The following is a 19,987-nucleotide window of genomic DNA, read 5'->3' on the forward strand; positions in this document are numbered from 1 at the left end:
CTGATGAATAACATGATGGTGCAACTGAGGGGCTCTTCCCTGGAAGGGCCTTTCATCAACCCGGATCTCTGTGGAAGGGAGAGCACCAACACTGAACCAGGACAGAGGCAGATTTTGTAGAAGAACACTACAGATTTATGGATCATTGCTGTAAAATTCTGCTAACTAAAGATTCTATTAATAGGGAATGCTCCTCCAGAACTCACACTTTGCGCAACATGAGGCAGTAAGCTCAGTCTCAAATCAGCATATTGTGACTTTTGTGCTCTTGTACTTTCAACTTTTGCTCCTTCTGTTCCTATTTTGTTTCCTTGTCACACTTCCTGTTCTGTCTTTTACAGAGACACGTAAACTTTGAACGGTTGTGATCATATCCTGTCAGGATGACCGGTTTGTACATGACCGATGGCACACTACGGCTCTACAATCACCAGATTATTTTCCACAGAGTAGCGAGTTGGGGAAGTCACATATACGCACCGTGAATAGTTTCTGTTTTGCAAGAGCGTGTGTAAAGGTCCATTTATAAATGCTATCTTGTACATTCACTTAATTAGTTAATTAATTAATATTTATTTATTTGAGACAAAGTCTCGCTCTGTCGCCCAGGCTGGAGTGCAGTGGCGCGATCTGGGCTCACTGCAGCCTCCACCTCCCAGGTTCAAGCAATTCTTGTGCCTCAGCCTCCTAAGTAGCTGGCATTATAGTCCTGTGTCACTAGGCCCAACTAATTTTTGTGTTTTTCATAGGGATGGGGTTTCACCATATTGCCCAGGCTGGTCTCGAAATTCTGACCTCAGGTGATCTGCCCCACCTTGGCCTCCTAAAGTGCTGGGATTACAGGCTTGTGCCACCACTCCCAGCCTTGTACGCTCACTTTAAATGATATTTTTATTATTTGTTGATATAAGATAATCCATAAGGACAAGTTATTTTTCATCATAAACTGAAATATTCCTGCAATGGCAGGTCAATACAGGGGAAGGTCTGGACTAGCCATAGATTTGTGGGAGGCCCAGGTGCCTGATTTGAAGGTCACTGGGAAAGACATTCATATTAGTGATTTCAAACTTTGGCTTGCCTTAAAATCATTTGAGGGACCTGTTAAAAATGGAAATCCCTGGATCCCATTCATGGCCTTATATCACAAATATTACTCCATTCGCTTATTTATGCAATGTGTCTAAGATCTGCCCCAGCCGGCCTGCTCAGAATTACCTCTCTGCTAAATAGACAACTTTCTTTCTTCACATGATATTATGTTGGAGCAAAAGTAATTACTGTTTTTGCCATTAAAAGTAATGGCAATTACTTTCGCACTAACCTAATACTTCTATCTTCCTAATGCTGTTTCAAGTAAAAATTATTTAAGATTGTTTGACTTCTATTATTACTCTGTTAACCTAACAATTGTAAAAATCTACTTAAAATTCAAATCCAGCAAGTCACTTCTAAACAGGGAGTGTCTATGGTTAGTTACACTAAACCATATGCCCACAAATTGATAAAGTATTATTCATTTAATGAAACAGCTCCTCTTGTTCTTATTCTCGAAAGTGTAAACCCCAGCTTCAGGTAGATTTTCTTGCAGCTTTTGTGTGGGTCCACTCATTGTTTTTGACGTTATTCTCATTTGGATTTCTGGACTTAGGATTGTATTGGAGTTTTGTTCTCTTTTCTTTCCAGACTTCCTCATTAAGTTTTTTCTAACCATTTATCTACCCCCTTCTCTTTCAGCCCCCCAATTCCCCTCTTCCTGACATTCATCCAGACTCATCTATTTCTTCTCCTTTTCCTTTGGGACGTCTAATACCATATTTTAACACCTATGACTGTAAGTATCATTCTCTTGACTAGCAGAGTTTACCTTCTCATATCGAAGTTGTTTTTGAAAGGTGGACTTCTGTAAAAGCATCATAATGTCTTTGAAAATTATGCTGTCTCGAGCTCCTACTTAGTTACAGGGAGGCCCTAAAGACAGAGTGAGGAGACAACATGATGTTTATTCTAGACCACAGCGAAAGCCTGTTGAGTGACTTCCTCCTGGCTGGTCTTCTTCCTTCCACCTCCCCTGACCCCTTCCTCGCTCACCACTCCTTCCCCATCCACTGGTTGGGGAGACCTCTCTTAAGCTCTAAACTACACCTGGGATCACTTAAGGATGCCACTGTGAAGCTCTTATTTACCAGTGAGACTTATTGTCTGCAGCCTCTCTATGTGTAATACGTTAAGTAAAATAGATTTTACTATCTCCTGGCTCTTCCCTTCAGCTAGACTTTCATCTTCTTCTCAGAACTCCTGTCTCACTTTACTTATATTTCTATTATTTAACACATTCTGCCTTGTATCTTTCATATGACTTTCTCCCTACTTACTTAGAGTTTTGATAAAGACCAAGAGCATCTCTTCTTTTGATCTCCAAAGACTTTTGTAAAAGATGGTTGTTCAATAAATATTTTTCAACTGAGCTAAATGTTATTTCAGACAAGGTCAGATATGTTGCCCTGAGTGGTAGACTTGCCAAGAGCAGATTAGTTAGTATTATAAAATCAAAGTAAATATTTACAAGCAGAGAAGGCCAGGAAGGTGAGGTTGGATGGAGTACCAGGGCTGCACATAAATGACGGAACTGGACCCTGCTCGCAGGACTGGTACAGCGACCTTTTCTTTTTGATCACAAGGTGGCAGGCTAGGTCAATTTCCATCGTCCCTTATAAGGCAGCTACGTGAGGCTGAAATTTTTTGCCCAATTTCAGAAACAGATATCTTTTTTTTTTTAACTGAGGTTAGTGCAGCTTGATTGCTAAAAGATGGCTTTGGATAAGACATGGGCCTCACTCTTGACTACTGACTGTCCTTGTGGATCTCTGGCCTTTTGTGTTTGGACTAATTCGTCCACGTCTGCATCAAATAGCAATGCATCGTGGATTCCAACACACTTCTAGTTTCAGTTAACTGGGTGAAAAAAAATATGAACATTGTCAGTGTTTTGAAGAAATATCCATGAAAACTGAAGCTTGGAGAAAGGAAACAAAATCGGACCAGAGAATTGAAATAGGCAGTTTCTCCACTAGATAGCAGACTTTGACAGATGACTTTTGGAAGGGTCCATCTGCATTTACCCAAAGAAAGCATCCATTTTTCTCCATCAGTTCATATTTTTCTTTTACCATGCCAAGTGTTTTTATGTGATCAGACCATTTACATGTAAAACTCTGATATAAACCTGAAATATAAGTAGCAGGTTGATTTCAATTTATTAATCTGCAATTTAAATTCTGATAGAGTTTTTTTTTTACTTCATTAATTGCCTCCAGTTTTTTTTTTTTCCCCCAAATTGTCTTTTACTTTTTAAAAAGCAAATTACTAGGAATAGTTTACTCCGGAATTCTGATGGTAACATTGGGTGATATGTTAAGTCTTTCCCTTGATTCTGATCTGTTGGTTCCAGAAGATAGGGAACAAATGAGGGGCCGGGGGGAGATATTCCTTGTTTTTAGGTTCTACTTTGCATTCTTTCAAGTTTCAAGTGTGTGTGTGTGTGTGTGCACTCACGAAAACACACATATACTCACACATATTCATATTACGTGGATGAATATACACACAATCTATGTACACATGTGTATACATACATGTCTATATATACATACAGTCATATATGTATGTGTATATTATGTACATTTATCTTTGCAATAAATGTCATGTTAGTGATTGTTTAAGAGTAAACACTCTGAAACCAGACTCCTTGGGTATAAATCCTAGCAAATACTTACAGATCTGTGTCTTTTTCTTCATTTATAGAATGGGGGTAATAATGGTAACCATATTATAGAGTATTTGTATGGATGAAAGGACTTCACAGAGCATGGCTCATGGTATCTATGCAAATCGTGTTAGTCATTATTATTTGTGTATGTTGAGAGTCTGATTTATTCAATAGCTTATATGGCCACTTTCATTTAGTAAATGAAGCACCCTCTATCTACCCAATGTGGGAGTTTAGATTTTTTGAAGGTGCCATAATATATTGACATTGACTTGACTTTTGCTACATACATTATTCAACTTAATAATTTGGGTGCTGTACAGAATGTCTCAGTTATGATTTCTGTTGTTTGGGAATTTACATGTTAAAGGGAAAACGTGTGCACTTTTCTTTCTCTATTCTCTACCTCTTTCTTTTCTTCTCTTGACCTTGCTCATTTGGAGGAATGTAAAAAATGGAGAGGTATATCAATTACAAATTCAATTCAGCTACCAATAACAGCGGCAACAAAATTCCAAACAGTCACTTAAAAAGAGCATTCTTTTTCTCACAGGACAAAGATTCTGGAGGCAGGAAGCTGATGATGGAGCTGGTTCAGTAGCTCCTCTAGGATTATTTTGTCCTTTCCTTCATGGCCACAACATGACTGTTCCTCCAGGCATCAGGTTCATGTCAAGCCAAGAAAAGGGCAAGAAAGGAGAAAGGATGGTATACCAGCTATATAAATTCTTCTTATCAGGAGGCACAAGAGCTTTCCAGAGCTCTTCCCCGTTCCCTAACTGAGGAGACTTACATCTAGTTTCCAGAACAGTGTCACAAAGCCATTAATAGCTGGAAAAACCTCTACACTGAAAGACAAGAGAAAGAAATAGCCTGGAAATGATTTGGGATCAGCCAGTGAATGATATTTCTCAAACTAAGTTTTTGTTTTGGCTTTGCATTTGTGTTTCTCCTCAAATTCTCCCTCTTGCCCTCCCTCTACCCTATAGTCCTCTTTGTCTGGAAGGAGGTAGAACTGAGAAAAATGAAAACATGGAGATTTGTTTCAGGAGCTAATATTTGCTGCAGAATATGTGCAACATGTGCAACAGAGGAAAGAGTGGAAGAAGATATGAAGTAGGATCTCTGTATCAGCACAAATGGAGGTCAGAGGGGAAAGGAAAGGCTGGCTCAAGCAGAGAGTGTGGAGGAGCACAGTTGAGATTTCCCCAGCGGATCAATTTCATAGGCACTCCTTGTGCTGGAGGCAGAGCTAAGCTTGTTGCCTCTGAAATGAAGCACCACAGACAACAGAGTTTCTTATAGATCACTTAATACAAATTATCATCGAGAGATATGTTTATTTTCATGTCTACAGAGCAAACAACATAGAAGGCATTTGTGACATTCACAAGCTATTTTTAAATGACACCTACTCAAATGTTACCTATTTCATAAATCTGTAATGATTTTTTTTTTCTTAAAAACATTATAGCTTTAATAGAATTTTATACTGTGACTGTTAAGATAGCAAAAATTCCCCCAAGGAGACCAGGATTCTTGGCTCACTCATTTCTTCACTCTGTCCTCTCTTCACCTGGTCAGCTGTCAGGTGGCTCTCCTGTACGTCAACTCACAGGTGATGAGGTCTTCAGACCGTCACTCTGCTAGAACTCCTGGTGGACTAGTCACCATCGCTCTCACTTGAACTGCCACTGTCAGATGACTCACTACTGTCGTCCCTTCTACGGGAACTAAACCTCCTGTTGGAATACGGTTGTCTACCCCAGGAACCTTTCCCATGTGGCACACCCTTATTCCGTGTAGGATTATTTTGTCTATGGGGTACATAATGATATTTTCTGCTGTGTGTTATATTCTCATTACTGGGGCCATTAAGGGAATCCATTTCGGTTTTGATTTCATTATCAAGACCACGAGAAGGAATGGGCAGGCCCTGACTTTTGCCCTTACTAGGAAACCTTTGTTTTTCATGTAAGGTTGCTTGGTTCCTATTAGAGTCATCTACACCCTTTCTGGCACTGCCTTTGCCGTTTTTAGGAATTTCATTATAATTGGTACTTTCAGTTGCATCACTACTGCCTTCTTTTCTTTTCTCTTTTGAGGGTGCAGGAGGGTAATGAAACTCAACCTTCCCTTGGTGAGCATTTTGGCCGCCAACATCCACTCTGTTTCCTTCTCTTCCAGGGAGTTCCTTAAAATTGGTACTACCCATGATATCGTTGTTGCCCTCTACAAGACTGACATCAACAGCATCTGCCTCTTTCGCAGTTTCATCCCCAGTTCCAATGGTGTTTCCGCCATTTTCTTCTCTTTCGGGGATCTCATTATAACCTGGCTCTTTTGTGTCAAGATTAGTACTCTGAGTTTCACTTGGGCCTACAAACCCTGTTTGAATATCTTTGCCTTCTAGGTCAGGACCAGTAGCTTCTCCTTTACCAGGAATGTCCTTAAAAGGTTGGCCGTCCCCACTGAAAGGAGACATATCATTGTCCCCTCTCTCTTGGAGATCTGTGTAACCGCTGCCTTCAAAATCACTGGGGATTTTTTTGACTTTTGAGAAATGTTTTGGGTAGTCAATGTTGTGTTGAGTACGATGGGTGCTTTTGCTTTTTATTGGAACTTTCTGGACTTGGGAATCTCTTTGAGGCTTCTTTTTATCCTTCGAGTGTGCTTTAGCATAGTTCATACTTGCTGGAATTTTGTTTAGAACATTCTTAGGTTTGTTCTGTTTGTTTTCTTCCTCCAGGAGTTTAATTGCAGTCACTGGCCCCATTATATGTTGCATGTTATTTCTGATGAGAGCTGCGCCATATTCTTCTTGGTCATGTAGTTTGCTGATAGCATCATCTCCATCCGCAAGCTGTTTATTCCCAGTTGACTTAGGATAAATTGACATCCTCAGGCCATTGTGAATATTCTCTTTGTTACTGATACTATATTCTTTATTCAGTCTCTGTCTATTTGTGAAATAATTTTGAGATTTACTACTTCCGTTATTCTCACTGGCTTCAGAAAGGGACAAATCTTTCTTTCTTTCCTGTACAATATTTTCTTTAGATGATAGCTCTTGATTTCTTCTCTTGCCCAAATGGTGAAGACCAATATTGTCTTTGTTTTTCTCTTCCTGCTAAAATACAATTTTCAATACGAAGTGATTATTTCATGTAAAATTTTAAAAATATAATAATTCTTAGGCAATATAAAAACCATCCACCAGATATTTAATAAAAAGGATCTATTAACTCAACAGAGGTTTACTGGTAGAGGTCATTCTAGAATGGTCAAATCAGGTTTCATGGAGAAAGAAGAATGAACTAGGCTTGAAAAACGGGTAATATTCAAATATGCAGAAGGGAAATTGTGAGAATATTTTAAGAATAAGTGGCATATTCAATTGTTTGGAAGCAGGACACAATTGAGACATAATATGATTAAGCCTACAGAGTGGGAATAGTGAGTCATTGCAAGCAAAATGGATTTCATATATTAAAATTAGTTCTCTCTCTCTCTCTTTTCTTTCCTTCAATCTGATCATCAGAGGTATTCATCTGCCTAAAAGAAAGAGTATTTTCTTTTTCTTTCCTTTCTTTCTTGCTTCTTTTTAAACAGAAAATCTGCAAATAGAAGAATCTTCTAACATTTAAAAGAAAAGTCCCTGGGAGAATAATGGGATGAAAAAGAGAAAGCGGAGCAGGAGAATAAAGTATTTATATCTATATTTCAATTCATTCTTTTTTTTGGTGGGGGAAGGGGCAGGATCTGTGAAGATGCTGCTCCATATCCTGGGTTTTATCACCCTTGGGTGCAGTCAACTTTCAGTAAGCTTGGCAGAACAATGCGGTCAGGAAGAAAGAGCTGAGATTGACTGTACCCTATGCCACTCGCTATTTCTCTGCAGCATAGGCTAAATATAGAAGTGTCTGAGCATCTGGTCTGGAGATTTCCAGAGAGTGTTGCCATAGAGGAAGTGAAATGGGTCTAAAAGGAGCAGCGTAGATGGAGTACATACTAGGGACAAATGTGAGTCATACTCAAACAGAGAGAAGTCTAAATTGCCCATGGGAGCTAAGAGAGACTGAGTCACCACTGGGTCCCAGTCAAGGCTATACTGATTGAATCCTAAGCTATGGTAGCCAACAACTTCATTTTAGAATGAGGCAGGGCAAGACACATTCAAGTGGTTAGGCAACATTATCCCATGCATATCTGAAGGTTCCAAGTCTTCCTCTTCACTATGGTGTAAGCCTTGTTGTCCATTTGGTGCACGGTATGTAGTGGATGGTGTAAGCCACACACCTGGATGCCATCTTAGAGGGAGAAGGAGGGGGAGTGAGGATCTGAGCATTTTTAACTAAAGAGACTGATTTATTTAAATAAACTATTTTAATTATTAGATAACCTTAAGTTTAAACAGACTGAATTTAATTTCTGCACATTCCCTTGCTCCTCCATGAGGAGCTCTTGAGCAACAGAACGATTATAGACAGACTAAATGTCATTTTTTCTTTTCACCTCCAAATTGTAGGATGAGCTGGAATATATAACATCCCTATATAGGCCTTTGAACTGATGAGTAATATGAAATCAACATAAGAGATATTTATTGAGAGAGTGGAACATGGAAAAAATTAGGCTGGGTGCTACATGTTCTAAGCAATATCTGGTGATATTCATTGGCAAAGGCAGTGATCCTGAGGGGTATGGAGGGTGGGGGCAGGTCTGTGAGGCAGAGACATCGTAACCAATTGGGTCTGCACAGACAAACAGAGTGCCGGAGACTTGTAGAAGATGGAATGCCAGGGTGAAGAATTTGGTTTTATTTTGTAGAGTGTGAAGAGCTAGTGGAAGTTCATAGGAGATTAACAAAATACAAATTAAGGATTTAGGAGGAACAGTGGTACGAAAGAACATGTAGGAAGCTTTTGCAGTATCCAGTAATGAGATGTAATCACTTGGATTAGGATTATACCAATGAAAAACATTACAAAGAAAAAAAACCCTTCTTTTGGTGCCCAAGCAGAAAAAGCCTTAATAACTAAAATGGACTGGAATGTTAACATGTAAAAATGAAGACAGGGTGAAAAAGACAAGGACTTTAATGTTAGACATATTGATGTTAAGGGAATATAGAACCTGAGCTCTAAAAGCAATATACAGTTAGAGATAGAGAATTGGGTATCACAGGTTCTTGGGGGATCCCAGTACAAGTCCTTCCCAGTTTTCATAGCCTATGGTCAACTCTTCTTTCCTTGAACATCTTACAGGCTAATTGTTTATTACTTTTCAGATTCTATTGTTTCACTTATATATAGTTGTAATTTTTTCAATAAATTTTTAACTTGAAACTAGTATCCATTTTTCCTGATGCAACACCTAATAAGTTTATTTTCTCTTTCCTATGAAACCCTCCCAACATTTGAAAAAGTTTAGTTTTCCTTCGAACTCACTGGCGGCTTTCTCTTCTCCAGGTTGACACTACAGTCCTCTTGTGTTAGGTGACTCCATTCAGACCCATCACCTGATGATGAATTCCCTTTTGTTTGTGCGATCCCAAATCAGACCTTGACTCTGATGGGACCTGATCAGCCCCAAGCATGGGGAATTCATCCGCTTCCTTGCCTTGACCACAGCCCTATTTTTACTAATAACAGCTTAATTTTGTGCTGTCTTTTTGACCACCACTTCAATTTGTTGGCTCTTGTCAAGCATGTGGACATCTTAGATGTGTTCATTAAAGATGTCAGAATACACGAGAGCTCCCTGATGGAGAGAAAAAGAGCATGCAGCCAGAAGCTCACAGTATTTGGTCAAGTGCGTAGGGAAGGTAGCAAAGAAGATAGAAAAACCAAATGCAGGCTGGGGTGGTGGCTCACGCCTGTAATCTCAGCACTTTGGGAGGCTGAGGTGGGTGGATCATGAGGTCAGGAGATCGAGACCATCCTGGCCAACACGGTGAAACCCCGTCTCTACTAAAAAAATACAAAAAAATTAGCCAAGCACGCGGGTGCCAGTAGTCCCAGGTACGCAGGAGGCTGAGGCAGGAGAATGGTGTGAACCCGGGAGGCGGAGCTTGCAGTGAGCTGAGATCGCGCAGGATCATAGGGAATGTGTTGAGTGAAATAGCAGGCAGGAATTGCCAAATTGTCTTTCTTAATCCCTCAGTCCAGTGCTCACGAAAGTAGCTGTGCTATGGAAAGAGCACATGCATTAGAATGAGTTGCCTCACTGCCATTTATGGGCTGTGTGATCTTGGGAGCATCATTTCACTTCTCTGAGCCTTAGCTTTTTTAGCTGTAAAATAAAAATGATATCTACCTTTCAATATTTTGGGAAGAATTAAATTATTTTTATTAAATAATGCATGTAAAGCATACAGAACTGGGCATAGCCCTTTAATGAATGATAGTTTCTTTCCTAGATAATATTAATGATAGTCATGTGATTACTGGATGCACAGAGGTTCTCCCAGTCTCTGGACTTCTCTAATATTGGTTTTAGAGGCAGATGAAGATGGACAAACTCTGGACCCCCTGCTCCTGTATTGGCCAATTGTCACCCTCAGGCTGTGTGTTCTGTAAGCTTGAAGCCGTTGATGGGATGTTATCTGAAATATATTTTGATTGGACTCTCTCTCTCTTTTTGCTCCCAAACAGAGGTACTGTTCTGCTTGGAGGACTGTCTGCTTTTATACATGTATCTTATTAACTGTTGGAAGTAGTGGGGAAATTGTTGAATCAGCTCACATTTGAATCTCAAAATAAAAATGGCTTTTAGAAGTGCCCTATACTTTTAAGAAGCTGGCTAATATGTGGTCTGCAAAAGTGCCAATGTGTAATATTTGTAAAATATAATTTGAAATTACTTATTTGTAAAAGTTATGGCATTATTGTTCATTAATTTTTTTAATATTGGTGGGTATATTCTGAAATAAGATTTTGCCATGAGAAAAAAATAGAAATAAACTTTGTAATATATCACTAAACAAAAAGTATTTTAAATATTTGACTTGAGTAATTGAGTCTCAGAAAGTTTTACTTGGACATTTATGTTTTCCTTTGCAATCAAGTTCATTGTTGTTTACTCATCACTAATATAACCTTTTGAGTTAAACACTAAATCTAAAATCAGTAGGTTATAGTAATCTCTTCATAATTTTTTCTCCCTCTTGTCTGAAGTGGGAAGTTATGTTTTATTTTTGGTGCTTTTCTGCTTTTAAGAAAAGTAACATATACACTAATGAATTGTGTGCATTTTATTAGAAGACTGAATAGTCTTCTATATTAGAAGACCAAATGAAAACATGAAACAACTTTTAACCTGTGGTCTATGATGGCTATTTTTGCATTGAAGAAAATATCAAAAATAGAAAGAAACTTTTCTTACATTTGGTTGTGTTAAATGATTTCTGACTGTTCGGTGGTCCGTGTACCAGTTGGCTGACTGCTTCTCTATGCTCTGCTTTTCGGTCTCCATGCTTTGATTCCTATGAGTTTTTCATGGAGAATGGCCTCACCCACTCACTTCTGTTTGCTCAAATCCTACTCATCCTCCATGGCCCAGCGCAATTGTTTCCATTATGAACACTACAGGCTAGGAACTAATTTTTTTCTACTCCAAGCCCCTAAAGCATGATCTTTTTTCTCTTCTGGATGCTACTCACATAGCACCTCCCACATTCTGTGGTGTTTCACAATAATTTCTGTAAGCGCCTTTTGTTTCTTTTCTAACTCTAAGATCCTGGAGAGAAAGAATTTGTTTCTCAGTCGTTTTATCTCACATAGTATCTTACACACAAGTTAAGAACTCCACATGTATTTGTCAAATGGATATGTTTTAACTTATTTACAGTTAGATGTAGTCTTAGAGATGTCATCTAAAGGATATTGATGGCAGAAGAAAATAACATGCTGAAGGGAAACAAACTATTGCTTCCATGGGGAATAAAACCAGATTTGGAAAAAGTCAATAGCCCTTTTTCTGATGGTATTTCAAGCTATTTCCAGCCCTTTGGCCAATGAATCTACAAGAAGCGACTGAGTGAAAAGAATTATTGTCATTGCAGTGACAAGGGCCTCATTCTTTTACTTCTGAGCAACCCAACACAGATGGAGTTACCCATGGAATGAATTTAAGAGACAGTAAAATGTGTCACTCATTAGGCCAAAATGGTTTCTCCTCTTAGCCATTCTCTGCTGAGATCCCCACCGTCAGAGCGTATGGTAGAATATGTCAAGGAAACTTCCTTATAAAACACCAAACGTTACTTAGAAGCAATAACACAGCAGCCCATGGGCACCTGGGGTCCATGAGTATCACACCTGCAGCTGCAGGTCCTGAAGCAGAGCGAGATGTGGGCCAAGGCATGGGTTGGGGATCAGGAAGATTCTGGGACCCGGAGTTTTGTAGTAGAGAGGCTTGAGGAGCCCGGGGAGTGAGAGAAGGGACAAAAAGTGTCAGCCTTAAGACAGAAACCCCAGAGCAAGCAAAAGTAAACTTCACCTCCCCTACATTTTCCTCTAGGGCTAGTCCAGAGTTTAGTCATGCTAAGAATGGTCATTCAGAGATTCAGCTTACCTTTACATCAGTTTGATTTTTCTTCCCAGGTGACATGTAAACACACTTAAAAACATAATGTCCATGTTTCTCATGGTGACCCTTGTATGTTATCTACAAAAACACAACATTATATTAAGGCACATTTATCTCTTACAAAGAAATTTTTGAACTCTCTTTTTAATCCTATGAGAAACTTTAAAACTTGGGTGAAGCTGAATTCTGCCTCTGACAAATGGTAGTACTTCTTATAACCACAGGAGGGTGTGTGTCAGCCAGCTCCCGAAGACAGCAACTTGTTCCTTCTCTCTTTTCTACATAACTCTAAATCCGTTTTCCCTAAGGGCCTGTCAACTGTTTTCTGTCCTAGGGTGGATGGATTTTATTACCAAATTTCTATGGAATTGGAGCATGTGGAAATATTTTCAGGTGGGAGGGGGTGAGAGGACCGGGAGAAAGGCAGGATTTACAATATTCATGTCTGATGTCTAATTGGCAAAACTCACAGCATGAACGTTCAGGCTCTTAAGCCGGCAATGTTGGCCTTTGTAATTTTCAGCTGAGATAAAGTACAGAAGATTGTTAGTTCTTAGAACATAATTTTCTGTGATAGGCAGAAGTAAGCTGCAATTTGGTGGCATGCAAAGCGGGGAGGATTCGTTTAACTGTTTGCATATGGAAAGCTAACTCCATGGACATAGAATTCCCCATTAAGACCTGAGAGCTACCTTCCCCTTTACTCCCTTATTTATCATTCTGAGAGCCAAGTGTTTGTCAGGTGCATGTGTGGGAAAATATTGTTTGCTAGTAGCAATGTTCCCAAATTCTTACTCTCTTAGCCCCGAGAAGGTTGCCTGGCAAAGCATTGTTTCATTTGAAGGAAGAAATCATATTGGAGAGAAATAAATCTCTATTCACAATGTTTTCCTCTTTTCTGTCACACATGATGTGTGAATTACAATACCTGATTGACTAGAAAGTGCCAATATTATGTTGTATAATTTTGCACTTCCATTCAAAGTGCCCAAGACTATTTTGACAGTTACACTTTTCTCTCACTGACTTTTTCTTTACAGAGCCGAAATAGAGTTATTTGAGATGAATTCTGTTTACCCTCTGCTCTTCCACACAGCTTTGCTTAGTTTTCTCTGTCTGTGGTTGAAATGTCTGAAAGGAAACAAGAAACAAAACTTCACCCACTAGAACATTCTATTTCATTAACTTCATTAAACAAACGTTTCATTTATTTTTCTCTCACTGGGTTGTATTATTCAATGTGGAAAATCATTCTAACCAAAAGAAGATTGACACATTCATTGCGTTAATATTTGTTTCAGTATTACGAAAGACAGTGCCAACTTTCTGCCCCCAGAGGGAGACAATGCCTTCTCCACTACAGAACTGGATTCAAGCTCAGACAACCGCTAAGTGGGTGTGCTGGGGGAGAAGGGAGGGATGGCACCCCAGATGAAGGAGCTTGGCTGCCATCGGAATCCACTGAAAAAGAAGTTTTCACTGGCAAACTGGGAGCTGTTAAGTATAAGTGAACTAAAATCAGAGTTTGACGATTTAAATTATATGTGTGCATTAATTATATAAGTTGAGTAACTGTAATATTGAATTAAGGTATGAGGCTGTTGATGGCCCAGGGAGAGTCAAACCATAGCTGTTCACATGAGGGGTAGGATCACACCTAAGAATAAAACCTTATTGCTGCCAGATGTTTCATTCTGAGAAGGAAAAATGGAGGTGGCCAGCAAATTAGGACAAATTCTTTTTCTTGGTTTGACATAAAGTGTCAAAATTTCTTGAGGGTAGCATAGGGTGAAGGGTAGCTATTGAAGCACAGAAAGGGCAGAAGTGAAGAAAGAATAGACCCCGGCAGTTTGTCCCAGGCCTTTGGGCTAAAGTTTGTGTACCACAGGAAAGCATGCAGAACAGGAACCATAAATCTGGGAGCAAGTGTTTTATGAAAGGAATAGATGTAACAATTCTTTAATTCTCAGTATTTTTCATTTACCTCTTTCTTTTAGAAACTCCTAGCCTATCTCAGATGTGGCACCGGGAACCAATGGGCGGACTGGGTCGTGTTTGAATGGGTGTGCTACAGCGGAAGCAGGCATCACGGTGGATCAATCATATAAAAGAGAAAACTCCTTAAGGGAAAGATTGAATAAAGAGATAAACAGAAAGAGGGCCACCTAGGCCAGCTGTCATATTTACCTGCAAAGTGTTCTTCCTGAAGAAGCTGTAAGTTTCTATATTTTGTTTAATACAGACAGGTCGTTCCTTGCACTAAGATATTGGGAATGTCCAGGCTTGCTCTAAGCGCCTTTACATCTCCAGCTCAATCTGAACTGATTCCCTCATTTCCCAAACTCATTTGTCCTCTGTGTTTAGACTGGGTTTGGGTGAAGGAGGCCTGGCATGAGACTGAGGGGTAGGAGGAGAGAGAAGCCAGGGTATGTCCTTCTTTGCTCTTTCTTTTTGGGGCTGCATCTCTAGAACCAGGTACATCTCCTTTGTGGTCCTAGTTCCCCCCACCCAGGGGCCTGGGAGCAACACCTTTTTTTTCCCTCAAGCCCTAAGAGTGGTGGTAACTTTGATCCTTGGGTGGTCTCACCACCCCTGGTTGGCCTTTCTGTTCTTCCTTATACTTTATAGCTAGTTTCCCTTAGACAGTCCCTCTACTGAGCTCTCTGTAGTGAATTTTGTTTTCCGGACTGGACTCTGGCGGATAAAATCATCTTCAAAATATGAAACTCAGAAGTTTAGAAAGCACCTCCATGGCTGGACTCCAAGGCATAGCAGGCTAATATTCTATTTCATTCTAGAAAATAACAATAGTTTATCAATAACACCTTCTATTTATAGGATACTTTATAGTTTGTAAATTGCTTTTGTACACATAATCTCATTTGAGTCCCAAAGTAACCCTTATAAGATAAGCAGTGGAAGAAACAGAATTGTCTACACTCATACAGTTGGTAGTTGCAGTAGAAGTAGAGAAGATATTTTGATTTAAATCTTCTGCCTCAAAGTCCCAGGGTTAAAATAATAAATTTTTAAATGACTAAATACGAAAAAGCATTTAGTAATAAGAGGAAATGTTCCTAAACTTTATATTAATTATCTTCAAGGCATATTTTATAGTTTTATCCTTTATTGCATTTCTTATGTTGATTCTTATATAATCGTGTGAATATAAATTTGGACCATTATATCACTCTTCAAAAATATAAAAACAGTGCAAACAGTTCTGGAAATTGGACTATAGGAAGAAGAAAGCATAAAAAGGAGATGGGCAGATACTAAGCAAAAGAAAGAAATCATAGTATGGGGTATCAGGGATCTTCTTACAGAACACGCACACACATATGGGTTAGAAGCATACTTGACAATATAGAGTACCTAGGTACAGTTTTGATTTGTTGTGACTTACAACAAAGTCTTTCTAGTCTAACTGCATGTTGATGAATATTAACTGAATTGCATAGCCTAATAAACATTCATTTTCTTCCTTTTAAAAATCTTCTAGAATTTGGCTTGTAATTCCAAGACGTATGCAAGTGACTGAGTATATACTAGTTTCTTAAGCCACCAATCTATCATTTAAAAATTTAGGTAATTACTAAAATGGCATCTTTATACCTGGAAAAAACCATCATATTTAATGATTCACAGTTACAAATATTGCCTCTGCATCCTTGCTGAGCTGCTTTCATTTGAAATATGCATCCCTCCCTTCTCCTCACTATACCCTCAGGCAGATGTCTTGGGCTTGAATGTGGCCCTGTAACGGAGGTGGCACTGTCTGCCTCTGGGGAGGAAAGCTGGCATCCTCTTCTGATCAGTGGTCACTGAATGGATGTTGACATAGCACATTTACTGGAAAATGATGAGAAAGCCCCACTCCAGCTGTTTCTTGGAATACGTTGCTCAAAATAAAGTCTTCAGCTGGCTGACTTGAGCTGGGACAGCAAGACTCATTCTTCCCCCGTGAAAGGTGGGAGAAACACCTGAGCCTCTAGGCCTTGATTGAGTGAGGTCTGTGCATGGGGCCTCGCAAATGCGTGTTGTGAGCAGTACAGGCCCCACAGGACTGTACTGCACACCCTTATTGCACAGAGTGTGTGGAGAAGGGAACACATTTCCCCAACTTTCACTGCCTTCCATGTGGCCCTCAGCTGCCTGGTCATCCTCATCAGCCTGGTTACCCTACTAGTCACCCACTCACTCAGGACCTATATATAAGTATGACTGGCAATGGGATGACAATTTGTTTCCATGGTTCTCCAACCAAAAAGGTTGTTCTGATAAGTTAGGATGCTGCTCAGACATTATCTAATTAGCACTGTGTCTGCATTGCAGAAAATAACTAACACTCAGCATTTTCACAAGATAATTTGGTCACATCCTGAATATTCAACTGGGTGAGTCAGAGGGAAGAAAAGACACACAGGGAAGTAGGAGCTTGATTTGGGCTAAGCTTGGGGGTACTACATCCCATCTGTAGCCTCACTGATGAAGAGAAAAATCACGACTAGGATCCCACAGTATTGGGGTGTTGCAAGAAATACAGAAGAGTTCTTGTCTCTTTGTATTTTTATCTATCTGCTAAATCTAGTTGGTTAGCTTTAAAACATTCATGTCAAATTCTTTAAGTTTTCAGGAAAATATTAAAAGGTTATTTTGCCATGTTATAGTTTGAGTCTTTGAGTATCACTCATTAGTATCAGCGGATTTGAAATGCTGTGGCTGCCTCCTGGTTTTCTCAAAAAATCTGGTTTTGGTGTTCCTTAAAAGGCAACGTTGTGAGATCTCACAGTTCAGCACACGTTTATTGAGAACCTCCTTGGTTAAGTGCGTTAAGTGCTGGATGCTTTCTGTTTGCTTGGTACTTTTTAAAATAAGTGAATTAGGTAGATGCTACTAATTTAAATAAACATTGCTTGAAAGAAAAACAAACGAAGAGAGCAAGAGATGATCTGAAACATAATTGAATTTGTAAATGCTTACTGGTGCTGCCCAGGTCACACTCAAAAAGAGTAGTCCCACGCAGAAAACTCGCATCTTTGAGAATCTCTGTGAAAAGACAACAATATCTTACCACAAAGCATTGCCAGTTATAAACTGCGGCCGTAAGAAGAGATAAAACACATAGGAATATATAAACACCCTTCCCCTTGGCAGTTCATTTCTTTTTGTGTATGTGTGTGTATAGACCATGTATAATTTACTTATACCCGAGTGTGGACATTTTAATCTAGGAGCTTTCATATGTCTAGTTATTCCAATGTGAAAATGAAAATTATTCAATATCATTAAAACAGTAAAGTCAGTTGATAGAAATATATTTTATAGACACATTTATTTGCTGTATCATCAGCTCTTCTTCCTCTTGTCTTTAGAAAGAGATTGTTTAATTATTTGCATAATTCAAAATGACATTAAGTTGATGCAGCAGCCCGTAACACACTCTAAGTCTGTCAGGGCAGCAGATTGCACTGTGGGGAAAGCTTATCTCCCTCCAGGCTGGTACCCTAATCTGTGTCTCATGTTCATTAGCAATGTGTCTGAATTAGTAGCCATTCATGGGCTGGAGAGTGAACTAATTTTTGCAACACTGACATTAATAGCTAACATTTATTGAATACTAAAATGAGCTAAGCACTGGGTCTAAGAATTTTGCATGCATTCAATTATTTGAGCCTCACAACAACCCTACAAGTTAGGTGGCGTTACTATGCCTGTTGTATAGATTAGGAAATAGACACAAAAAGATCAAATAACTTGCCTTATAACTCACAAATACTAAGGGGCAGAACTGGGATTAGTATCCAGGCAATGTGGCTATAGACCCAGTTTTCTTAATCAAGACTGTCTGCCACCTTAAATAACTTTCTATTCTTTTATCTCATTACAGAAAAATCCATGTGCAGTTGACTTAAAGGCTTATATTGGGCTCAACAAAATGATGTTCAAAATACTAACATTTAGTTACAAACAAAGGTATTTGTTTATGTTTTGGTAAATATACCAACAGGAACTAGTGAGCTCACTTAGGTAGCCATTAGACTGGAAAAAAGTCAACATGTCTTTGGACTATTGATCTTATTATTATATTATGAAAACAGTAAATTTATACCACTCTGAGATTTCATGAAGAAAAAATATTTTTATGGGAAAAAATAATCTAAATATTCTTGCAATCTTTAAACATCTCAAGGAAAAGCTGGTATTTGGAGAAATAAATATAGCTATTAAATATATTCTAAAATCCTAGGCTATGTTTTTCTAAATTAACGGATCTAAATTCTAACTATAGTTAACCCTTCCAAGCATTTTATAGATCAGGACAACGTAAGTAATTTATGAAATGATTTAATGCTGATCAGTAGAAATATCAACACAGACGAGGTTTCAAAGTATGAATAAGATCAGATATTCCTGATTACAGTTTGTTAAGTGAAGGGATAGAGGAAAATTAAAGTCTGAGTTACTCTGGATCTTGATAATGCTAATAACAAAAAAGGAGAAAGTTGTTATCAGATCATCAATTTTAGTTGATGATTTCTAGAGCATGGCAACACATTTCCTAGTTTATAAAGCAAAGCACCAAATAATACATAGTTGTGCTCAGCAGAGAAGATTTTCAAAGGTAATAAAAACCTACTTGGGTGGCAAGCATCTTAAAAACGTAAACAACTATGATATAAAGCTATTTGCTATCAAGAACATGAAAGCCAAATTACCTGGTATCTTTTACCTTCAGAATACCTGGCTTCTTGTCGCAGGATTAGCAGTCTCTGAGCATTTTGCTGAAATTTAAAGTTTGTTCGAGTTCCCAATGGCCAATCAGCACTGGCTCACTCAGCACTAGCAAACAATTTGTTACAAGTGCCCACAGATAACCATAGGGGGGCGAAGTAATTTTAATCTAAAAATGTGTTTGTGGTAGAGAGCTACTATCAAATGTTCCAGAAAGTGGGATAAACAGAAAATATAAATACCTCAGTTTGGACATCATGTTGTCAGATAATCAAAATTGATTTCAGAACTGCTAATTAGGACCGACTGAATACCTAACAAGTTTAGAAATGGAAAACATTTTTGCTATCATTTTATGTAGAAAGTTTATGATGTCAATTTTATCTAAATGAAATTCAGCAACATTTAACAAAAATGTTTTAGGTGCCTACTATGTGACAGGCATTGGCGAAACTACAGTGAACAAAACAAGACAGAAAAAAAAAATCCCTGTCTTCCTGGAGCTTAGAATCCAAAAAGGGAGACAGATAATAAACAAGATAAAAGAGTTAAATAGATTAGATACTGACATAGATGAAGTCTATGGAGAAAAGATATTGTGGGGAGGAACAAGCAATGGGGGTGGGGACACCGGGTTGAAATTTTAGATAGGAAGTCCTGGGACGGCCTCAATGAGAAGGTAACTTTTGAGTAAAGACCTTGCTGTGGTTTGAATGTACGTGTCCCTCCAAAATTCATGTATTAGAACTTAAACCCCAAGGTGATGGTATTGAGAGATGGGCTCTTTAGAAGGTAATTAAGTCATGAGGACAGACCCCTTATGAATGGGATTAGTGACCTTATAAAAGGGCAAGAAGAAACTAGCTAGTCCCTTTTTGCCCTTCTGCTTGT

The 19,987-nt window shown here is 38.8% G+C and overlaps 1 protein-coding gene across 2 annotated transcripts; it reads right to left on the bottom strand.

Annotated features, from left to right (window-relative positions):
- Positions 1-5,064: 5,064 nt before the first annotated feature.
- MEPE (matrix extracellular phosphoglycoprotein) lies at positions 5,065-19,120 on the bottom strand. 2 transcript variants are annotated; one of them, XM_011990738.1, is made up of 4 exons: positions 19,081-19,120; positions 17,345-17,410; positions 13,439-13,492; positions 5,065-6,899 (listed from the first exon to the last, which is right to left on the bottom strand). In XM_011990738.1, exons 2-4 carry the CDS (start codon positions 17,396-17,398, stop codon positions 5,433-5,435), a joined length of 1,575 nt encoding a protein of 524 aa, XP_011846128.1. In that variant the 5' UTR covers positions 17,399-17,410; positions 19,081-19,120; the 3' UTR covers positions 5,065-5,432. The 2 variants fall into 2 exon arrangements, with proteins under 2 accessions (XP_011846128.1, XP_011846127.1); XM_011990737.1 differs by lacking the exon at positions 19,081-19,120 and adding an exon at positions 12,347-12,439 and having other exon boundaries at positions 17,345-17,404.
- Positions 19,121-19,987: the final 867 nt, after the last annotated feature.

The sequence above is a fragment of the Mandrillus leucophaeus genome, unplaced genomic scaffold (assembly GCF_000951045.1).
Source record: "Mandrillus leucophaeus isolate KB7577 unplaced genomic scaffold, Mleu.le_1.0 Scaffold381, whole genome shotgun sequence".
NCBI classification, from domain to species: Eukaryota; Metazoa; Chordata; class Mammalia; order Primates; family Cercopithecidae; genus Mandrillus; species Mandrillus leucophaeus.